This window comes from Capricornis sumatraensis, chromosome 20, assembly GCF_032405125.1.
Source record: "Capricornis sumatraensis isolate serow.1 chromosome 20, serow.2, whole genome shotgun sequence".
NCBI lineage: Eukaryota > Metazoa > Chordata > Mammalia > Artiodactyla > Bovidae > Capricornis > Capricornis sumatraensis.
In genome coordinates, this window is record NC_091088.1 from 59499149 (window position 1) to 59515033 (window position 15885).

At 47.6% G+C, this 15885-nt stretch overlaps 1 protein-coding gene across 3 annotated transcripts in view; it reads left to right on the forward strand.

Annotated features, from left to right (window-relative positions):
• The first annotated feature begins 397 nt into the window (after window positions 1–397).
• The window catches only part of SAE1 (SUMO1 activating enzyme subunit 1), a 60633-nt gene continuing 45145 nt past the window's right edge, over window positions 398–15885 (forward strand). For 2 of the 3 annotated variants that reach the window (XM_068992336.1, XM_068992337.1), the window contains exons 1-2: window positions 398–565; window positions 13111–13222. In XM_068992336.1, the coding sequence (XP_068848437.1) occupies window positions 468–565; window positions 13111–13222 (210 nt within the window). In that variant the 5' untranslated portion in view covers window positions 398–467. Of the gene's footprint in view, window positions 566–818; window positions 855–13110; window positions 13223–15885 lie in introns of those variants that run through there. The other variant, XM_068992338.1, reaches the window with a different exon arrangement.

Here is a 15885-nt window from a genome sequence, read left to right on the forward strand (position 1 = left end):
ATGGGAGACCTGGGTTCGATCCCTGGGTAGGGAATATCCGCTGGAGAAGAAAATGGCATCCCACTGCTGTACCGTTGCCTGTAAAATCCCAGGGACAGGATTGCTACGGTCCATGGGGCCGCAGAGTCGGACATGATTGAGCAACTTCACTTTCCTTTCCTTTACAAACGACCACCTGGGTAGTCCCGTGGGGCTAGAAGCCGCGGGGACTTTTGGCCAGGATTGGCCACAGACTCCGTCACGTGACTGGCTGTGTCCCGCCCGCCTTGGAGGCTAAGGAGGTCCACGTGGTTTTGACTCCGGGGCGGGGTGGGGGTGGGGCGCTGGAGGAGGTACTGCGCAGGCGCAGTCCGTGGCGCAGGCGCAGACGCCTCCCGGGCGGGCGACCGGCGGCGGTTGGCGGCGTGTGGGGCCGGGTGGCGGTTGCCGGGAGCGGGACCAGAGCTCAGGCAGCTAGAGCCGGCGCCATGGTGGAGAAGGAGGAGGCGGGCGGCGGTATCAGCGAGGAGGAGGCGGCGCAGTATGACCGGCAGATCCGTCTTTGGGGATTGGAGGCCCAGAAACGGTCAGGGCTGGTGCGGCTTGGGGGGTGGGTGCGTTGAGGATCTGCAGGGGGCGTCTGGCCTGAGGCGTTGGCGGCCTTCGGGGAACGCGACGGTTTAATTTGAAAAGAGGAGGCGGGAATCGTGTCAGGCGTGGGCGCCCTCTTGAGAGGACTGGAGGGGGTAGATTTGGTCTGCTTCCTCAGAAGCTTTGGGAAGCAGGGACGTCCCAGGTGGTGGGAGGGTCGTTCCGAGGGGTTGGCGGCCTCTCGAAGCGGAGGTTCAGGGACTCGACGCCCGAAGGGAGTGATGGTGGGATTTGGATCGGGGTTGCGGGCTTAGGGAATAGGAGAGGGGAGGAATGCCTGGAAACGGTGAAGTGGGGACGGGGGGCATAGTTGATTCATTCATAGGTAGCAGGAACCTCGTCTTGGCTGGCCGCTGGGGGAGACTGGCGAGCCAAACGGATGCGAACTTGCATTCATTTCTTGTGGCCTCTAAGTGGTGGGCCAGTCTGAGAGAATGAGGGCTTTTTTCTTTTCTTTCTTTTTTTTTTTTTTTGAGGAATTTTGGGGTACTTTATTTCAAGTGGGCATCCCGAGAGGCTCGGAAGGTACGCTGGAGGTACCCGAAGAGGCTTCATATGTGTAGATCTGGGGATGCCCTCCAGAGAGGACAGGATTGGGCATACCTTCGTCTTGGGCAAGTAATTTTCTGAGGGGATGAAGTCTTTGAAAGAGGCGATGGATTTGATCAGATATTTATTGAGCACCTACCGCAGACACCGTTGTAGGCACTGAGCGGGTGTCAGTGAACGATGGAGACTACATTCTTGTGGGGAAGGCAGTAAACCTAAAGAAATAGCAAAATATTGGGCAATGCAGGAGTCAGGGAGAAAAAATAAAGCAGGAAAAGAGGATCAACAAAGGATGGTGAGGTGGAAGAGCTGTTTTAAAATTTTATTCATTTTTGGCTGTGCTGGGTCTTCCTTGCTCTGTGGGCTTCTCATTCATTGTGGGGACTTTTCTTGGTGCAGAGCGGGGGGCTCTAGGGTTCTGAGACTTTAGTAGTTGTGTCTCCTGGGCTCTAGAGCTAGGGCTTAGTTGTGGTGCACAGGCTTAGTTGCTCGGTGGCAGTAGAATCTTCCCTGGATCAGGGATCGAATCCTTTGTTGGTAGACGGGTTCTTCACCACCGAGCCACCAGGGAAATCCTGTTTGTTTGTTTGTTTGTTTGTTTTTCGTTTTACTGGAGTATAGTTGCTCTACAGTGTTGGGTTAGTGGGAGAGCTGCTTTGATAGGGTGGCCAGGGGAGTTACCTGAGAGGTAACACTGAGCCTCGGTTCTGTATGCAAGGAAGGAGGCAAAGAGCTGTGTGATCATCTCGAAGGACCTTCCACCCTCAGAGAACAGCAAAATCCTGGAGGCCAGGGCATGCTTGGCAAAATAGAGCAACAGAAGTGGCTGGAACCAAATCCGGGGAAGGTTTTTAATACTAAGTGCTGAGGAACCTGTTGGAGAGTTTTGAGCAGAGAAGTAACACGATCTGCTTTGTGTTCGAAAAGGATCAGTTTTCTCTGTTGAAGTGCGCAGAAGTGGGAAGAAGGATTCTGGTTAGGAGGTAGCTGTGGTAATCCCCTTGAGACGGAAGTAGTGACCACTTGGAACTCTAGTGAAGTGAAGTTGCTCAGTCGTGTCCAATTCTTTGCCACCCCATGGATGGTAGCCCACCAGGCTCTTCCGTCCATGGGATTCTCCAGGCAAGAATACTGGAGTGGGTTGCCATTTCCTTCTCCAGGGGATCTTCCCGACCCAGGGATCGAACCCAGGTCTCCCACATTGCAGGCAGACGCTTTAACCTCTGAGCCACCAGGGAACTCTAGAGAAGGGGTCAAATATAGATTCTTACAATTTGAAGGTAGAGTGGACAGGCTTTGCTGAAGGATTCAATGTGTGGGATGTGAAACACAGAAGTCAAGCATGCCTCCAAGGTTTGGGGCCTAAGCAAGTGGAAAGATGGAAGTGCCTTTACTGAGCGAGGTGGGGAAACTGGAGGTGTGGTGGGAAGAATTGGGAGTTTGCTTTTGGATTTAGGTTTTAACTGTTTACTACTAGACATATAAGTAGCAATGTAGGAGTGATTGAGTTCAGTAATGAGGTCTGGGTAATGGGGAGTGATTATGTGATGTGAGGGTGTACAAAGTGGAGAATTACTTGATTGAAGGATTGGGGAGGCAGGCAGGTCACAAGAATTTAGTTTGAGAAGTGAGAGCTTGTAGAATTTTTTGGTGAGAGTGTGTGTGTTGGGGGTGAGGTGGGGGTTACTTCAGGCTCATTCTGGAATCTTCTGTGATTGTGGAGGAAGGTACATCATGAGGTATTAGTAAGCATTGGTCTGAGGGTTGGACGCACCTGAAGTAGACGATTGATCAATAATGAGAATGGGCTTGAAGACATAGGTGGGGTGGATTGAACTTAGGTTCACCTGATTGAAGGATTGAAGTGTTAGGAGGTCCTAAAGAATTGGGACATGAATCCTGGGTGTTCTGGAAGGATTGATCCAAGGGTTTGGGAACAGCAGGTCGGTCTTATTTGAAGTGGTATAGTGTCGGTGAGGATTAAACTAGAATTAGTGAGGGAGCTGTCAGAGGCTTAGGAACCAATGATTTATCTGAGGAGCAATAAAGGATGGATGGAGGCTCTTGAGGGAGAGAAGACCTAAGGAGCAAATCAGAGTCAGGGTAAGGAATTCTTGGGAGGTTGGAGTTATTCTGAGGAAATGGAAATGTACTGAGCTCAGTGGAGAACCTGCAAAGGGTTGGCTGAGGGTCCTGGGGGAAGGAAGGGGTTACCTATCATTTGAGAGCTATAGATTTGTAGGCAGTCTCACAGAGTTGATAAAATGCTCTATAGTCTCATAGCAGCTCTTTGGAGAAGGAAGGCAGTGGTTTCTTCCTCTGTTCAGAAACAAAGGAAGCACCACAAAGCAAACTGATTGGTCTCTAAGGGAACTCCAGGTGGGATAGGAGAGCTTCGGAGACTGGAGTAACTTCGTGCAATAGAAAGCAGCCTGGGAGTCGATAACTGCATTCTGGCTACAGGTTTGCCTCTGACTCTGTCATGTTGGACCAGGGTTGTCAGAGAGTTGTCAGGGAGAGAAATCATAATAAAAATGGCCTTCAGGGGAACTCATACAGTCTGGAGGTTAAAAACGGGTGTATCTCTCATACAGTGTTTTAATTTTTTTGAAATTAGTTGCCAGCATTAAAAATTCTAAAAGAATTGGCCAAATTTGGAACAATTTGAGCATGGAAAGAATAAAATCAACCTCACTTAGAAATATTTAATAATGTATTTTCTGATGTGGTGATATAAGAACCTTAATGCATCATCTCTGATGTTTTCCTACCAAACATATTTTACCCTAATCATGTTTTTAGAGAACAGGGGAACAGGTTAAAGGACACTATTGAGGTAATGATGAGATGTCCAGCATGTGGAACATTTTACAAGACAGCTGCCCTGGTTCTCTTCCAGAAGTCAGTGTCATGGAAAAAGCAAGCAGTGGGACTGTTCTCAATTAAGAGAGTAAAGTGGTGGAGCCAAATCCAAGGTGTGATCCTAATTGGATCCTGGTTCAAAAAGAAAACTTCTCTAAAAAAATAACTTTTAGACAATAGGGGAAATTTGAGTATTCAGTCCTGTTAGACAATTTGGGGAATTATTTTCTAGATGCGATAGCAGTGTGGTTATGAAGGAAAACATCATATTTTTGGAGCTGCAAGCTAAAGGTGTGAAGGGCTGCCTTGTTAGCACATGGGTAGAGCCAGCAGGGTAAAATATTAACTCTCCTTTCTATTTTTCTGTATGTTGGAATTTTTTAATGAGAAGTTGGGAAAATGTCTCTGTCTCCCAACTACTCCCCACGCTCCCCACATATGGGGATGTCGCAGTTTCTGATTTCTGTCTTTCGAAAAGTAGTTAAGGTCAGACAAACAGTAAGGTCAGACATCCCTACATCGGTTGGATCGAAGTGGAGGCTGCTTGTCTTACAGAGAGCTTATGTGGCCATGGTCTCCATCAGCTCTGCTTCAATCACTGATGGAACTGCCCGGCCCTAAGCATGTGAGTTTGCAGCTCTTGGTGTGTGCCCAGCCCATGTTGTGGTTGAGGTTTAGGGAAGGGAGCCAGCTCTCCCAAGGTCACACACCAAGTAAATAGAAGTGGGACTTCTATCTAAGCTGGTAACTTCAGGTTCACTGCCGGTTTCCATGATAGCTCATTTGCCACCCTGGAGGAGCTCATTCTTTCAGTTAAAGTAACATAAAGGAGAGCGTTGACGCTGGCAGCCCTGGTCGTTCTCAGACCATGTGCTTCAGTAGTTTTTGCACTGTGTTTCGCACCAGAGGCCCGTTTAACCCCATCTCAGAGTGAGGAAGGAAGGTGCCTGGGAAGAGAGAAGTAGAAGATAAGCTCTGTGAGGGTAGGTGGTTTGAAATGTCCGATAATTGAGATGTGGGTTTTGACCTGTCGCTGTGAAATTCCCAGTGCTTTGTTGAGTGGATGGAATGGTGGTAGGCGGCAAAGACCTGGGAAGTCCAGAAACCTGGGTTTAATTCCTGGCTGTGCTCGCTGGCTCTCTGGCCTTGGGTGCGTCACACAGTTCCTTGGCCTTAGGTCCCACATGTACACAAAGGAGGGGTGAGTGTGACTAAATCTTTAAGGACTCAGTGTTGAAGTTTTAACCTTACAGGATTGGGACTCCCAAAAACTTCGCTGTTTCGAAACACTCATCATCCTACACAGCTGCTGTTGAGACAGCACTTGAGTTGGTTCCATGGGCACCTAGTTGTCATGAAAGTGACAGAGCCTGTACTGGAAGCCAGTCCTGGTGGTTTCATATAAGGATCCATTTTCTAGTTATTAATAGTTGAGTTTGAATCCAGAACTTCTTAGTTATCTAACCTTGGATACATTTCTTAACTTCTCTGTGCTTCAGTTTTCTCACTTATCAAATGAAAATAACAGAATCTACATTATAAGATTTTTGAGAAAGATGGGACTTCCCTGGCGGGCCAGTGCTTAGGACTCCTGGCTTTCACTGCAAAGGATCTGGGTTCAGTCCCTGGTTGGGGAACTAAGATCCTACATGCTGTACAGTGCAGGAAAAAAAAAAAAATTTTTTTTTTAATTGAGAAATGGGATGAAGCACGAATAGGGTCCATGCACAGAAGGCATTCAGTGAATTCTCACTACCATTATTTGACAAATATAAATCACAGCAACAAAAGATGAGGAACTAAATAGGAGATGGGTTGTGATAAATAAGATACAGCAGGTGTCAGTGGGCTGCCAGGAAACTCCAGAAGGACAAGCTAGACTGGGAGGAGCAGGTTTGCCCAAGCAGATTGAGGTGGGGAACAACCTTAAGTTGTGTCTTGGATTCTGACAAGACATTTGAGTAAGTATAATGAATAGGCAGTTGGATTGAGCGGGATCATAGATTTAAATGACAAGTACTGTACTGTGGGTCTTCCCTGGTGTCTCAGCAGTAAGAATCCACCTGCCAATGCAGGAGATGCAGGAGACTTGCGTTCTAGCGCTGGGTCGGGAAGGTCCCCTGGAGGAGGGCATGGCAGCCCACTCCAGTATTCTTGCCTGGGAAGTCCCATGGACAGAGGAGCCTGGCATGGGGTCACAAAGAGTTGTATATGACTTAGCAATTAAACCACAACAACTGTACTGTTAATTGAAAAAGAAGTATTTTTAGAAGGAGGAAATGGTCAAATCTGCCAAGTGGTCCCATCATTTATCTGGTTGCACTGACCAGAAACCTAGGAACTCTTTATTCATCTTTGTCCTTTCTGTCTTCGTCCAGTCTACTGGGAAGTCCTCAGGGCTCTGCTTCAAGGTTTATCTCACCTGCCTTTTTTCATTATACTGATCATCTCAGATCACCTCTACAGTTCCTTGGTCTCCCCGTTCCACTCTTGACTCCTTATAATCCATCCTCCACTTAGTAGCCAAACTGATTTAAATGAAAAACAAACATTCCTTCTCAAAGCCTTCCCAGTGATTTTCTGAGTGCTTAGATCTTTTAAATCTGGTGCCCTTCTTGCCCTGCCTGCCTGTCCTTGCCTGCATCTCCCTGGCTTGCTCCATTCAAGCTATCTGTCCTTGAACCCCTCTGTTCCTCAGATATGCCTGTCCTTGGGGACTTTGTGTTTGCCCTACTAGAAATAGTCCTATACAAGATTTTTGCATTAGACTCTCAATAAACGTGGTTTGAATGTGAATTTCGTAGTCTTCAGAATTTTTAATCATGAGTGAAGTTCATTGGCTTGACTTACTTTGCAGTATGTTTTGTGAATTCAGATTGTGGTATAAAGATTGGTTCCTTCCTTTCCAGAAATTTAAAAGGTATTTCTATGGCAGAAGTTAGAGGGGAGTGAATCCACAAATACTTATTTAGAACCTACTTTATCTTCATTGGAAAAGACCCTGATGCTGGGAAGGATTAAAGGCAGAAGGAGAGGAGGATGACAGAGGACCAGTTGGTTGGGTGGCATCACCGACTCAGTGGACATGAGTGTGAGCAAGCTCCGGGAGGTGGTGGAGGACAGGGAAGCCTGGTGTGCTGCAGCCCATGAGGTCGCAAAGAGTCAGACACGACTGAACAACAATATGCAAGGCAGCATGGGGGAGACGATGAGAGAGGGAAAGAAAAGCACAGATCCTGGTTAAAATTGAATTTGGATCCCCAGTGCTGGGCACCCGTTAGCTGTGAGAGCTTGGACATCTTTGCTGAACCTGTATTTTTCCTTTCTCAAGGCAAGCATGAACCCTTTCCTATGGAAACATAATGGCCCATGCTGGGGCCCGTGGAGCCACCTTGCCTTTTAGGGAGAGAAACTATATGGAACATTTAGAGAGTGTGTGCTTTCTGAGAGAGGACAATGGTGAGCCATAATCAAGGTTTCAGTGAGGCACTGTATGTACACACCATACAGGGTGCCTGGCGCCCTGTGGGCCCTCTGTGGGTGGTAATTACTGTCATTGTTACTGATGGACTGTACACAATATGTCATAATGTGACTTTACCTTTATTTCCTGTAGAGAGGCATATAACTTTATTTTTTCCAAAGATTTTCTTATGTGGACCGTTTTTAAAGTCTTTATTGAATTTCTTACAATACTGTTTCTCTTTTATGTGTTGGTTTTTTGGCCCCAAGTCATATGGAATCTTAGCCCTCAGACCAGGAATCGAACCCGCACCTGCTGTTTTGGAGGTGTGGAGCCTTACTGGACCGCCAGGGAAGTCCTGAGAGGCATGTAACTTTATGAGCAGACTCTGGAGCAGTATTGCGCAAGTTGGTATCTGCTTTGCTAAGATCCCACATGCCTCACTGTGGCATGGCCAAAAAAACCACCCAAAAAACACAGTTTTTGAATGCCAAGCACTGTTCTAAGCAACTTATATATATTAACTTTTGCAAGGTTGGTAGCATTATTAGTCTCATTTTACAGATAAAGGAAGCTGAGAGTGGCAGACAAAATAATGCCTGTTGGGTAGCTGGTTTATATTCAGCAAGGTCCCTAAGAACTCCGTGCCTCAGTGGGTCAGTTTCCTTTTGGCAGCTGTAACGATTACCACAAATTTAGTGGCCTACAACAGCCCAAATTCTGGAGGTCAGAAGTTTGGAATCGGTTTCCCTGGGCTAAATGAAAGTCAAGGCAGGGCTGTGCTCTCTGGAGGCTCTGGGAAGAATTTGTTTGCTTGATTTTTCTAATGTCTAGAAGCCACATGCATTCCTTGACTTGTGGCCCCTTCCTCATCTCCAAAGCATCTTCAAGCCTCTCTTCTCTGAGCAAAGCCTTTGCTTTTGTCATCACCTTGCCACCTCTGACCCTTCTGTCTCCCTCTCTAAGGGACCCTTGTGATTATTTGGACCCACCTGGAAAATCCAGGATAATTACCCCTGCCCTTCCCCCCCAAATGCTTAATTTGATCACATCAGCAAAATTCCTTTTGTCATGATGTAATTTATTCATGGATCCCAGGAATTAAGGGCATGGATGTGGTGAGGGCGGGGCTGCATAATTTTATCTGACACTCTCAGCTTTCTTTATCTGTAAAATGAGACTAATAATGTTGTAGCCTCGCGTTCAGGGAAACAAACTCATTCAGAAGAACAATGCAGATAGTGGAGTGGAGTTTATTACACCGGTGGGCCCAAGGCAGAGTCTCCTCTTAGCCAAGGACCTCGACCAGTTTTAGTGAAAACCTTATATACCCTAAGTGTACGTGCCCAAAGCCACCTCCCCAAATTCCCTGAAACTAGTCTGAACAAAGGGAAAGAAAGATACAATCAAAGTTAACCCGTGATTCATATGCCTTAAGCCTAGGTAGGTAACAGTGGACAATTATCAATAGGTCTGTGGTCATAACCCAATAAGCATAATAGAATTTGTGATTCTGTTTGGTTACGCAGATAATTAGGGTATTCTTTTAGGAGAAGGAGAGTCTATGTACAAGCCCTGGAGCTCTTCCATCCCGGGGGTCTGGTTTTCCAGTTGGTATGTCGTTTCCACAGATACTGGGCATATAGCTCGAAGTCCACAATCCAGCCCAAGATGGAGTCCTGCTTTCAAGGTGGCCTCTGAGCCCGCCGTCTCACTCACTCTACCTGGTTGCCCTTCTCTACTAGCTAGTTCTTTCAGTTACTTTTAGCTGTGTAACCACTGTGTAAGCTAGTTCACTTCTTAGTCCCTGTTTTCTCAGCTCCAGAATAGGGATAGCAAGGTGCCAGCTCATGAGATCCTCATGAGGGTTAAATGACATAATACACGTGAAGAGTTTAGAACAGTGGTTGGCAGGTAGTGTGAGTGTTCACGGAGTGTTAACTATTCTTTGTTGTTGTTTGTTTATTTATTTATGTTTTGCGCTATTTTGCTATCTACCAGGTTTGTGTAATTCTACTGGGATTTCTTTTGCTGTATCTGTAACAGCTACTGGATTAACACTGTAATATATTTCCAAACACAATCACAGACACTAGAGATTGTGTGGTTTCTGAAGCTTGCTTACACTCTGATGGAGGATTGAGCAGTGACCACGTGAACAAATAGCATAACTCCAGATGTGGACCTACTTTGGATGAGGTGGCCAGTGTGGACCTCTCTCACGATGGAAACAGTTGAGCTGAGACCTGAAGAACAGGTCATGTGATGAGGTAGGGGAAGAAGCAGAGAGAACAGCTAATGCCAGAATCCAGCGGCAGGAGCCGACGTGGCGGCGCTTTCTAGGGTCAGGGACGGCCAGCCGAGCTGTAGGCGATTACCAAGGGCGAGAGCTGGATGAGGTGGCAGGGCTGACAGTACCAAGCTTGCCTGGGCACCATTGAAGGGACTCAGCAGGAGAGTGGCATGATCTGGTGTCGGAGCTCTCTCTTCCTGAGATGGGGACAGTGGCTTGTGGGGGGCAGGGATGGGAGCAGGGAGGCCGGGTATCAGGGTGTTGCAGTTTTACAGGTGAGAAACAGAGGCCAGGGTAGGGTGGTGGCCGTGGAGTGGTGGCCCATGCTGCCGCGAACATCAGTGTGCCTGGTTTTGGCCCACCTGAGTATTTCTGTAGGCTTGATTCCCAGAAGGCAATTGCTGCCTTAGAGTGAGTAATGAGAGCTGACATTCTTAAGTGCTGACTGTGTGCCAGGTACTATTAATTGAGCCAGAAATAAGCACTCCTGTCAGGGCCCTAGAATGGTTAAGGATTAAAAACATACCGTAATATTCGGTGTTGTTGGCAGTTGAATAAAAAAACCTCCTGAGGAGTAAGAGTCCGTGGAGCTCTGTAGGATGGAGGGATCCTGGGGAGGCCGTGGGCTCCATGGGATTTCTGTCAGAGGCGTTTATATGGAGCAGGCGCTTGAAGACTTCAGAGAGGACACTCTGAGTCGGTTGTGATAAGGACTTCTTGAGGAAATGGTGTCTGAGTCGGGGTTTGAAGTCTGGAGGAAAGGCTAGGCGAGGCCGAGGGAGGAAGACAGGGTGCGCATGTCAGCCGTGTATAGCGCTGCGATTTAATGTCTGCAGGTGGGGAACTGAAGGCGTGTTGGGAGGAAGCTGGTAGTAGTGGAAGATAAGGTGGCGGAAATGGGAGAGAGCCACGACTGAATGGATTTAAACGTCAGCTTAAATTTTGTTTCTCTGTCAGATTTTTTTTTTTAATCAAAATCAAATTGATCACTGAGCCCTTTTGTAATGAAGGCAGTGGAGATTGAAGAGATGTTCAGGTAACTTTTATTCAGCATCTGGTAGTTGGGTGGGCCTACATTAGGTGGTTTTGCACACATTTGACCAGGTCTTCGAGGAGATTAAATGACTAAAGTTAGAATGGGTATCTCCATTTTACAGATGAATGGAATGAGGTTCAGAGAGATGGCTCAGTTTGCTTGGGTCACCAGGTAGGAAGTGGCAGAGCCAGAATTCAAACCCAAGTCTTCACCCCTGAAGGGCATTAGTGCTGGGTCTTGCCTGTTGCCAAAGGAACGGCAAGGAGAACAGAGCCTGAGAAGTTAGTGGGTTTGGAGGCATCGATTTCTCAGAAGCAAGCGGGGCCAGTCTAGCTATATCCTTGGGGTAATGGAGCAGCCAAACCAGAAAAGACCATCATTCAGACTAAGAGGGACCATGAAACCTGGAATTCCAGGTGCAGCATTGTCGGGGCCAGGTGAAGGGAGATGAAGAACAGTGACAGCAGAGACCTGGAAGGTACAGCTTAATGCATGGCTGCTCAGCCTGTCTGATGTCAAAAGTTTGATCTGTGTACGATATCCTCTTTGGAAACATTGCTTGTTTATTATCTGTGCTGTTTCTGGAGGGATTGGAATGTCTCTTTCCTCCTCCCCCCTGCTGGTGTGATGCTGTCAACCTGTAATAAGAGACCCCCCTCATTGCTAGCTCTCTGTTACTTATCTTGCTTGTATGTCATAAGTCCTTTGCCCAATTACTCTGGTTAAGTGGAATTGTCGCATGAAAGTCTCCTCTCTGCTAGGGTGTGGTTGGCAGTGGCAGGGCAGTGTAGAAAAACAATAGTGAACAAGCTGGGAACCAGACATATGCCTCCGAGGGAAATACTGTCAGTGTTCTTTCCCTCCTCCTGATTTTACCCTTTGATCATACCACTGAAGGAAATCCCAAATCTGCTAGCATCAAGAATCAGTGCAGGACTGGATTTTATCAGCCCTCATTCCCATTCAAGATTTCTAGCCTGATGACATGCAAGTGTCCATAATTCTTAGAACGATTTTCGGAAAAGAGTTTCTGCATGTTCTCCCTATAGTGGTACTATATGAGAATGGACTCATTTCCTGAATTAGGAGCAGACTCATTGGCCAGCAGACTCTGAATTTATGTGTGACTGTTCTTAGTTCTTACTCATCCTTGTCAGTGTGAATAATCATAGATTTGCTGCAGAAATATTAATGAGTTTGATTACAAGGTGCTAAGACCTGTAAGACCCTGATGGGGTTTTTCATGATGCAAATTCTTTATTTCCTGTTTCCAATTGGAAAAATTCTGATTCTGAAACACTTTTGGTTCAGGAATTTCTCATAAGGGATAGTGGACCTCTGCTGCTTTATGCTGATCTCAGAGTTAAGTCCAGACTTCCTGGGGTATAGCCCAGCCTCTGATTACTTTCTTTTTAAGCTTCCTCTTCTGTCACCCTACAGACTTAGAATGATATAAACACTTCCCAGGTGCACCCTCTTTCATGCCACCTTGTGTATGATGGCTTAAATAGTGCCCCTCCTCTTCTGCTGTCCCACTAGTCCAAGCCATCGTCCTCTCTCAACTGTGACACTCTTCTAACCCCCCCGTGCCCACTCCATGACCTTCCATCTTGTTTAAAGTCCAGCGTCCTGATGGTGCCTTTGTAAGAGCCTTCATGATGTGGCCCCTGGTTCTCTCTGCAGCCTCATCTGTCATTCTTCCCTTTGCTCTCTGCTCTTCAGCTGCTCTCTCTGCCTTCCTGTTCCTGGAACATGCCACGCAGCCCTCTGCTTCAGGGCTTTCGCACTTGGCTGTTTTCTCTACCTGGCACGTTCTTCTCCAAAATACTACCTGTGTGCTTGTCCTTCATTTCATTTTAATTTTTGCTCAGCACCTCTGTGGAATGGCCTTCACGATCAGGCTGACAAAAGTAGCATCGTCCATCACTGATCCACATCACGCTTGATTTTCGTCACTTTTGGACATGTTATGTGTCTCTCTTTGTCTCTAGAAAATACAAGCTCTGGGAGGGCAGGGATTGTGTCTGTTTCTTCACTGCTGTATTTCCACACCTTAGAGGGATGCCTGGCATTGTAGGTGCTCCATAAACAGTTGTTGAATGAGTTGTTCTTTGTAGGATAGAGTGGAGCCTGTTTCTTTTCCAAGATTTGAGGTCTTGGTGCTTAAGTGCATTCAGTGAAAACCAAGGTTACTTCCTTTTGTCTTGTTTTGTTCTTCAGTGATTGGAGGTACTTCCACTCTTCTCTCTCATCCTGTTAACAATGTCTGCCTTGTAGGCTGCGGGCCTCCCAGGTGCTTCTTGTCGGCATGAAGGGACTCGGGGCTGAAATTGCCAAGAATCTCATCCTGGCTGGAGTGAAAGGACTGACCATGCTGGATCATGAGCAGGTGAGACGCGCTGTCCCCACATCACTGTCCTTCACAGTCTCCACCCCAGTATAAACACGTGGAGATTGTGTGTGTTCCTGCTTGCCCCTTCAGGGCTGTGAAAGAGGAGGGCTGGCGTTAATGACACTGTAGCCATGGAGACTGACAGTGCCAACGCCAGATTTGAATTCACCTCCACCATATCTTACGTGGTCCGCCAGTAGAGGCTCCGTCCCCTCACTGAGCTTGCTTGTCTGTAAAGTGGAGTTACCATCTCCCTTGAAGGGTGATTGGCACCACAGTGCCCCCTAGTGGCAGGAACACCTCACCCAGAAGAAGAATTTATCTTGGGTAGAGAGGGTAATAGCGAAGGACAGGGAAGCCTGGTGTGCTGCAGTCCCCTGGGGTCGCAGAGAGTTGGACACAACTGAGCAACTCAGCAGCAAGAGAAGGGTAAGAGAGGAGACTCAGGGAGGGGTGGTTCCAAAACTTGGAGGTCCTTGGTGTGGAAAAACAAAACAGCAGTGGAACGGTAGCATCTTCATTTGGTTGTGGAATCTGAGCATGGGGAACCAGGAGAGATCGCTGAGGGCGCGTGGCCTGCTTCTGCCAGCGCCTCAGCCTGGGGACGGACGCCGCTCAGTCTCGGAGCCACCCCTTACCTCTGCAGTGCGAGCACTGGTGGCGCTTCCAGCTTGGCTTCCGCTGCAAGGCCTAGCTCCTCTGACTAGTTTTCAAAAGCCTAACACGTGGTTCTCAGTCCCATCTGTGCTGTAGAATATTCGGGTAGTTATTTAAGAGTAAAAGTTTCCCAGGTGAGTCTAAAGTCAGGGAGGGCTGAGAAGCACTGCCTTCATGTGACCTGATCCCAGTCAGCTCACCCAGCCTGATGCCCACTCATAAATTGCGTAGCGCACGAGCACTCCTCAGTAGTTCCGCCTTTTACAGTTTGCTTGAGCTTTTGTCCCTTACTGCAGACATCCCAGGGAGACAGTGCTGCATGATGCAAAAGCTTTGGAATCCTGCAGACTTGGGCTCAAGTCCCACCTTCTGAAGTTGGGCAAGGGCATTCACTTCCCAGAGACTTAGTTTATACATCTATAAAATGAAGATATTCATTCCCGCCCCTTAGAGTTCTTCATTTCAGTTACATCAGCATGCATCCAGGAACACCTGTGGCTACCTTGGAGTAGTCTAGGTATGGGCAATAGAAAAATCCACAAGAGCGACTTCCCTGGTGGTCTGGTGGTTAAGACTCTGGGTGCAGGTTCCATCCCTGGTTGGGGAACTAAGGTCCCACATGCCATGTGGTGCAGGGAGGTGGGGGGAAGGGAGGGATGCACAGGATTTGTTTCTCATTCTCAGTTTTTTCCAGAAACCAGAGAAGGCTCCCTGACTCAGCTTGTGTCAGGGAGACATGAAAGGCTTCCCGGAGTGCTAAACTCAGTCTTAAAAAACAAGTAGAGATTTTTCAAGGTTGGAGGGGCTGTGTTTTAGGCAGGGGACATTAGCGCAGCATGGTAGAAATCAAAAATAACAAGCGGTTTGGTATTTGTAGAGCATGAAGCCTAAGGGATGGGGGTGAGGGTGCAGACTGCAGGTGAGGGCCAAGTCACGAAGGGCCTGCTGGTAAACTCCACTGTAAGCCTTTCCTTACTTCTCTCGGTGGTGCGGAGTCATTGGAGAGTTTCAGATGGGCGAGGGGCCCCTGAGCTTTGGGCCTTGTGTAGATCACTGATACCATGTAGACTGTGGATGGCACAAGGCATGGGACAGAAGACTACTTAGAAGGCTGCCTTAGTAGTTTAGGGAGAGTTGGAAAGAGTCTGAGGAATGGCAGTGATGACAGAGATGGCGAGAAGCACGCAGAGGTGAGAAGTGCTTAGGTGGTAGGATCGGGTGGATTCCGTATGAGGAAGCAAGGAGTAACCACAGCTGCTGCCGTGGACTGGAGGTGCTGGACGCTATGCTTAGAGCGGTAGGTGTAGTGTGTCATTTAGTCCTCAGAAACAACTCTCAGATGAAGGGATTATCATCCCTATTTTACACATAAGAAAACAGAAGGAAAGGAGGTGAAGCATCGCCCACCCAAGGTCACAGTAGTTAGTGGGGGCACCAGAACCCAGGCCCCGACTCCTGGCAGAGCCCACCTGCTTAGTCTCGTCACCTGGTGGCTGCTGTCAAGGAAATGAAGAAGATACAAAGACCAGGTTTCTGGCTCTGGTGACTGAATGGGTGGCTGACTGGTGGGCTCATCAACAAAGACAACAAATGTAGGAGTCACATATGATTGGCCCCTGGGATCTACAGCAGGAAATATCCAATGGACAGTTTAACATAAGACTCAAATGGATTGGGAAGTCTGTATTAGTAGAAGCAATTTGAGAAACAACAGTAGACTTTGGTAGATACTGAAAGGTATGGATTTGGTTTATGGAGCTACATAGAGTGAAAATATGAGTGATTCTGAATGGAATCCTGAAGACAGCTGCACTGAAGAGGGCCCATATAGAGACTGGGGTGTCCGGTGAGGGGGAAGGAGAGCTAGGAGCTGAGAGGCCAAGGAGTAAGGCCCAGATGACCCAGGTAAGCCAGGCAGAGTGTTGAGTAAGTGCATTGCTTCTAGTAAAGTGGTCATTTTCAGCCTTCTCCGTCCATGGGATTCTCCAGGCAAGAATACTGGA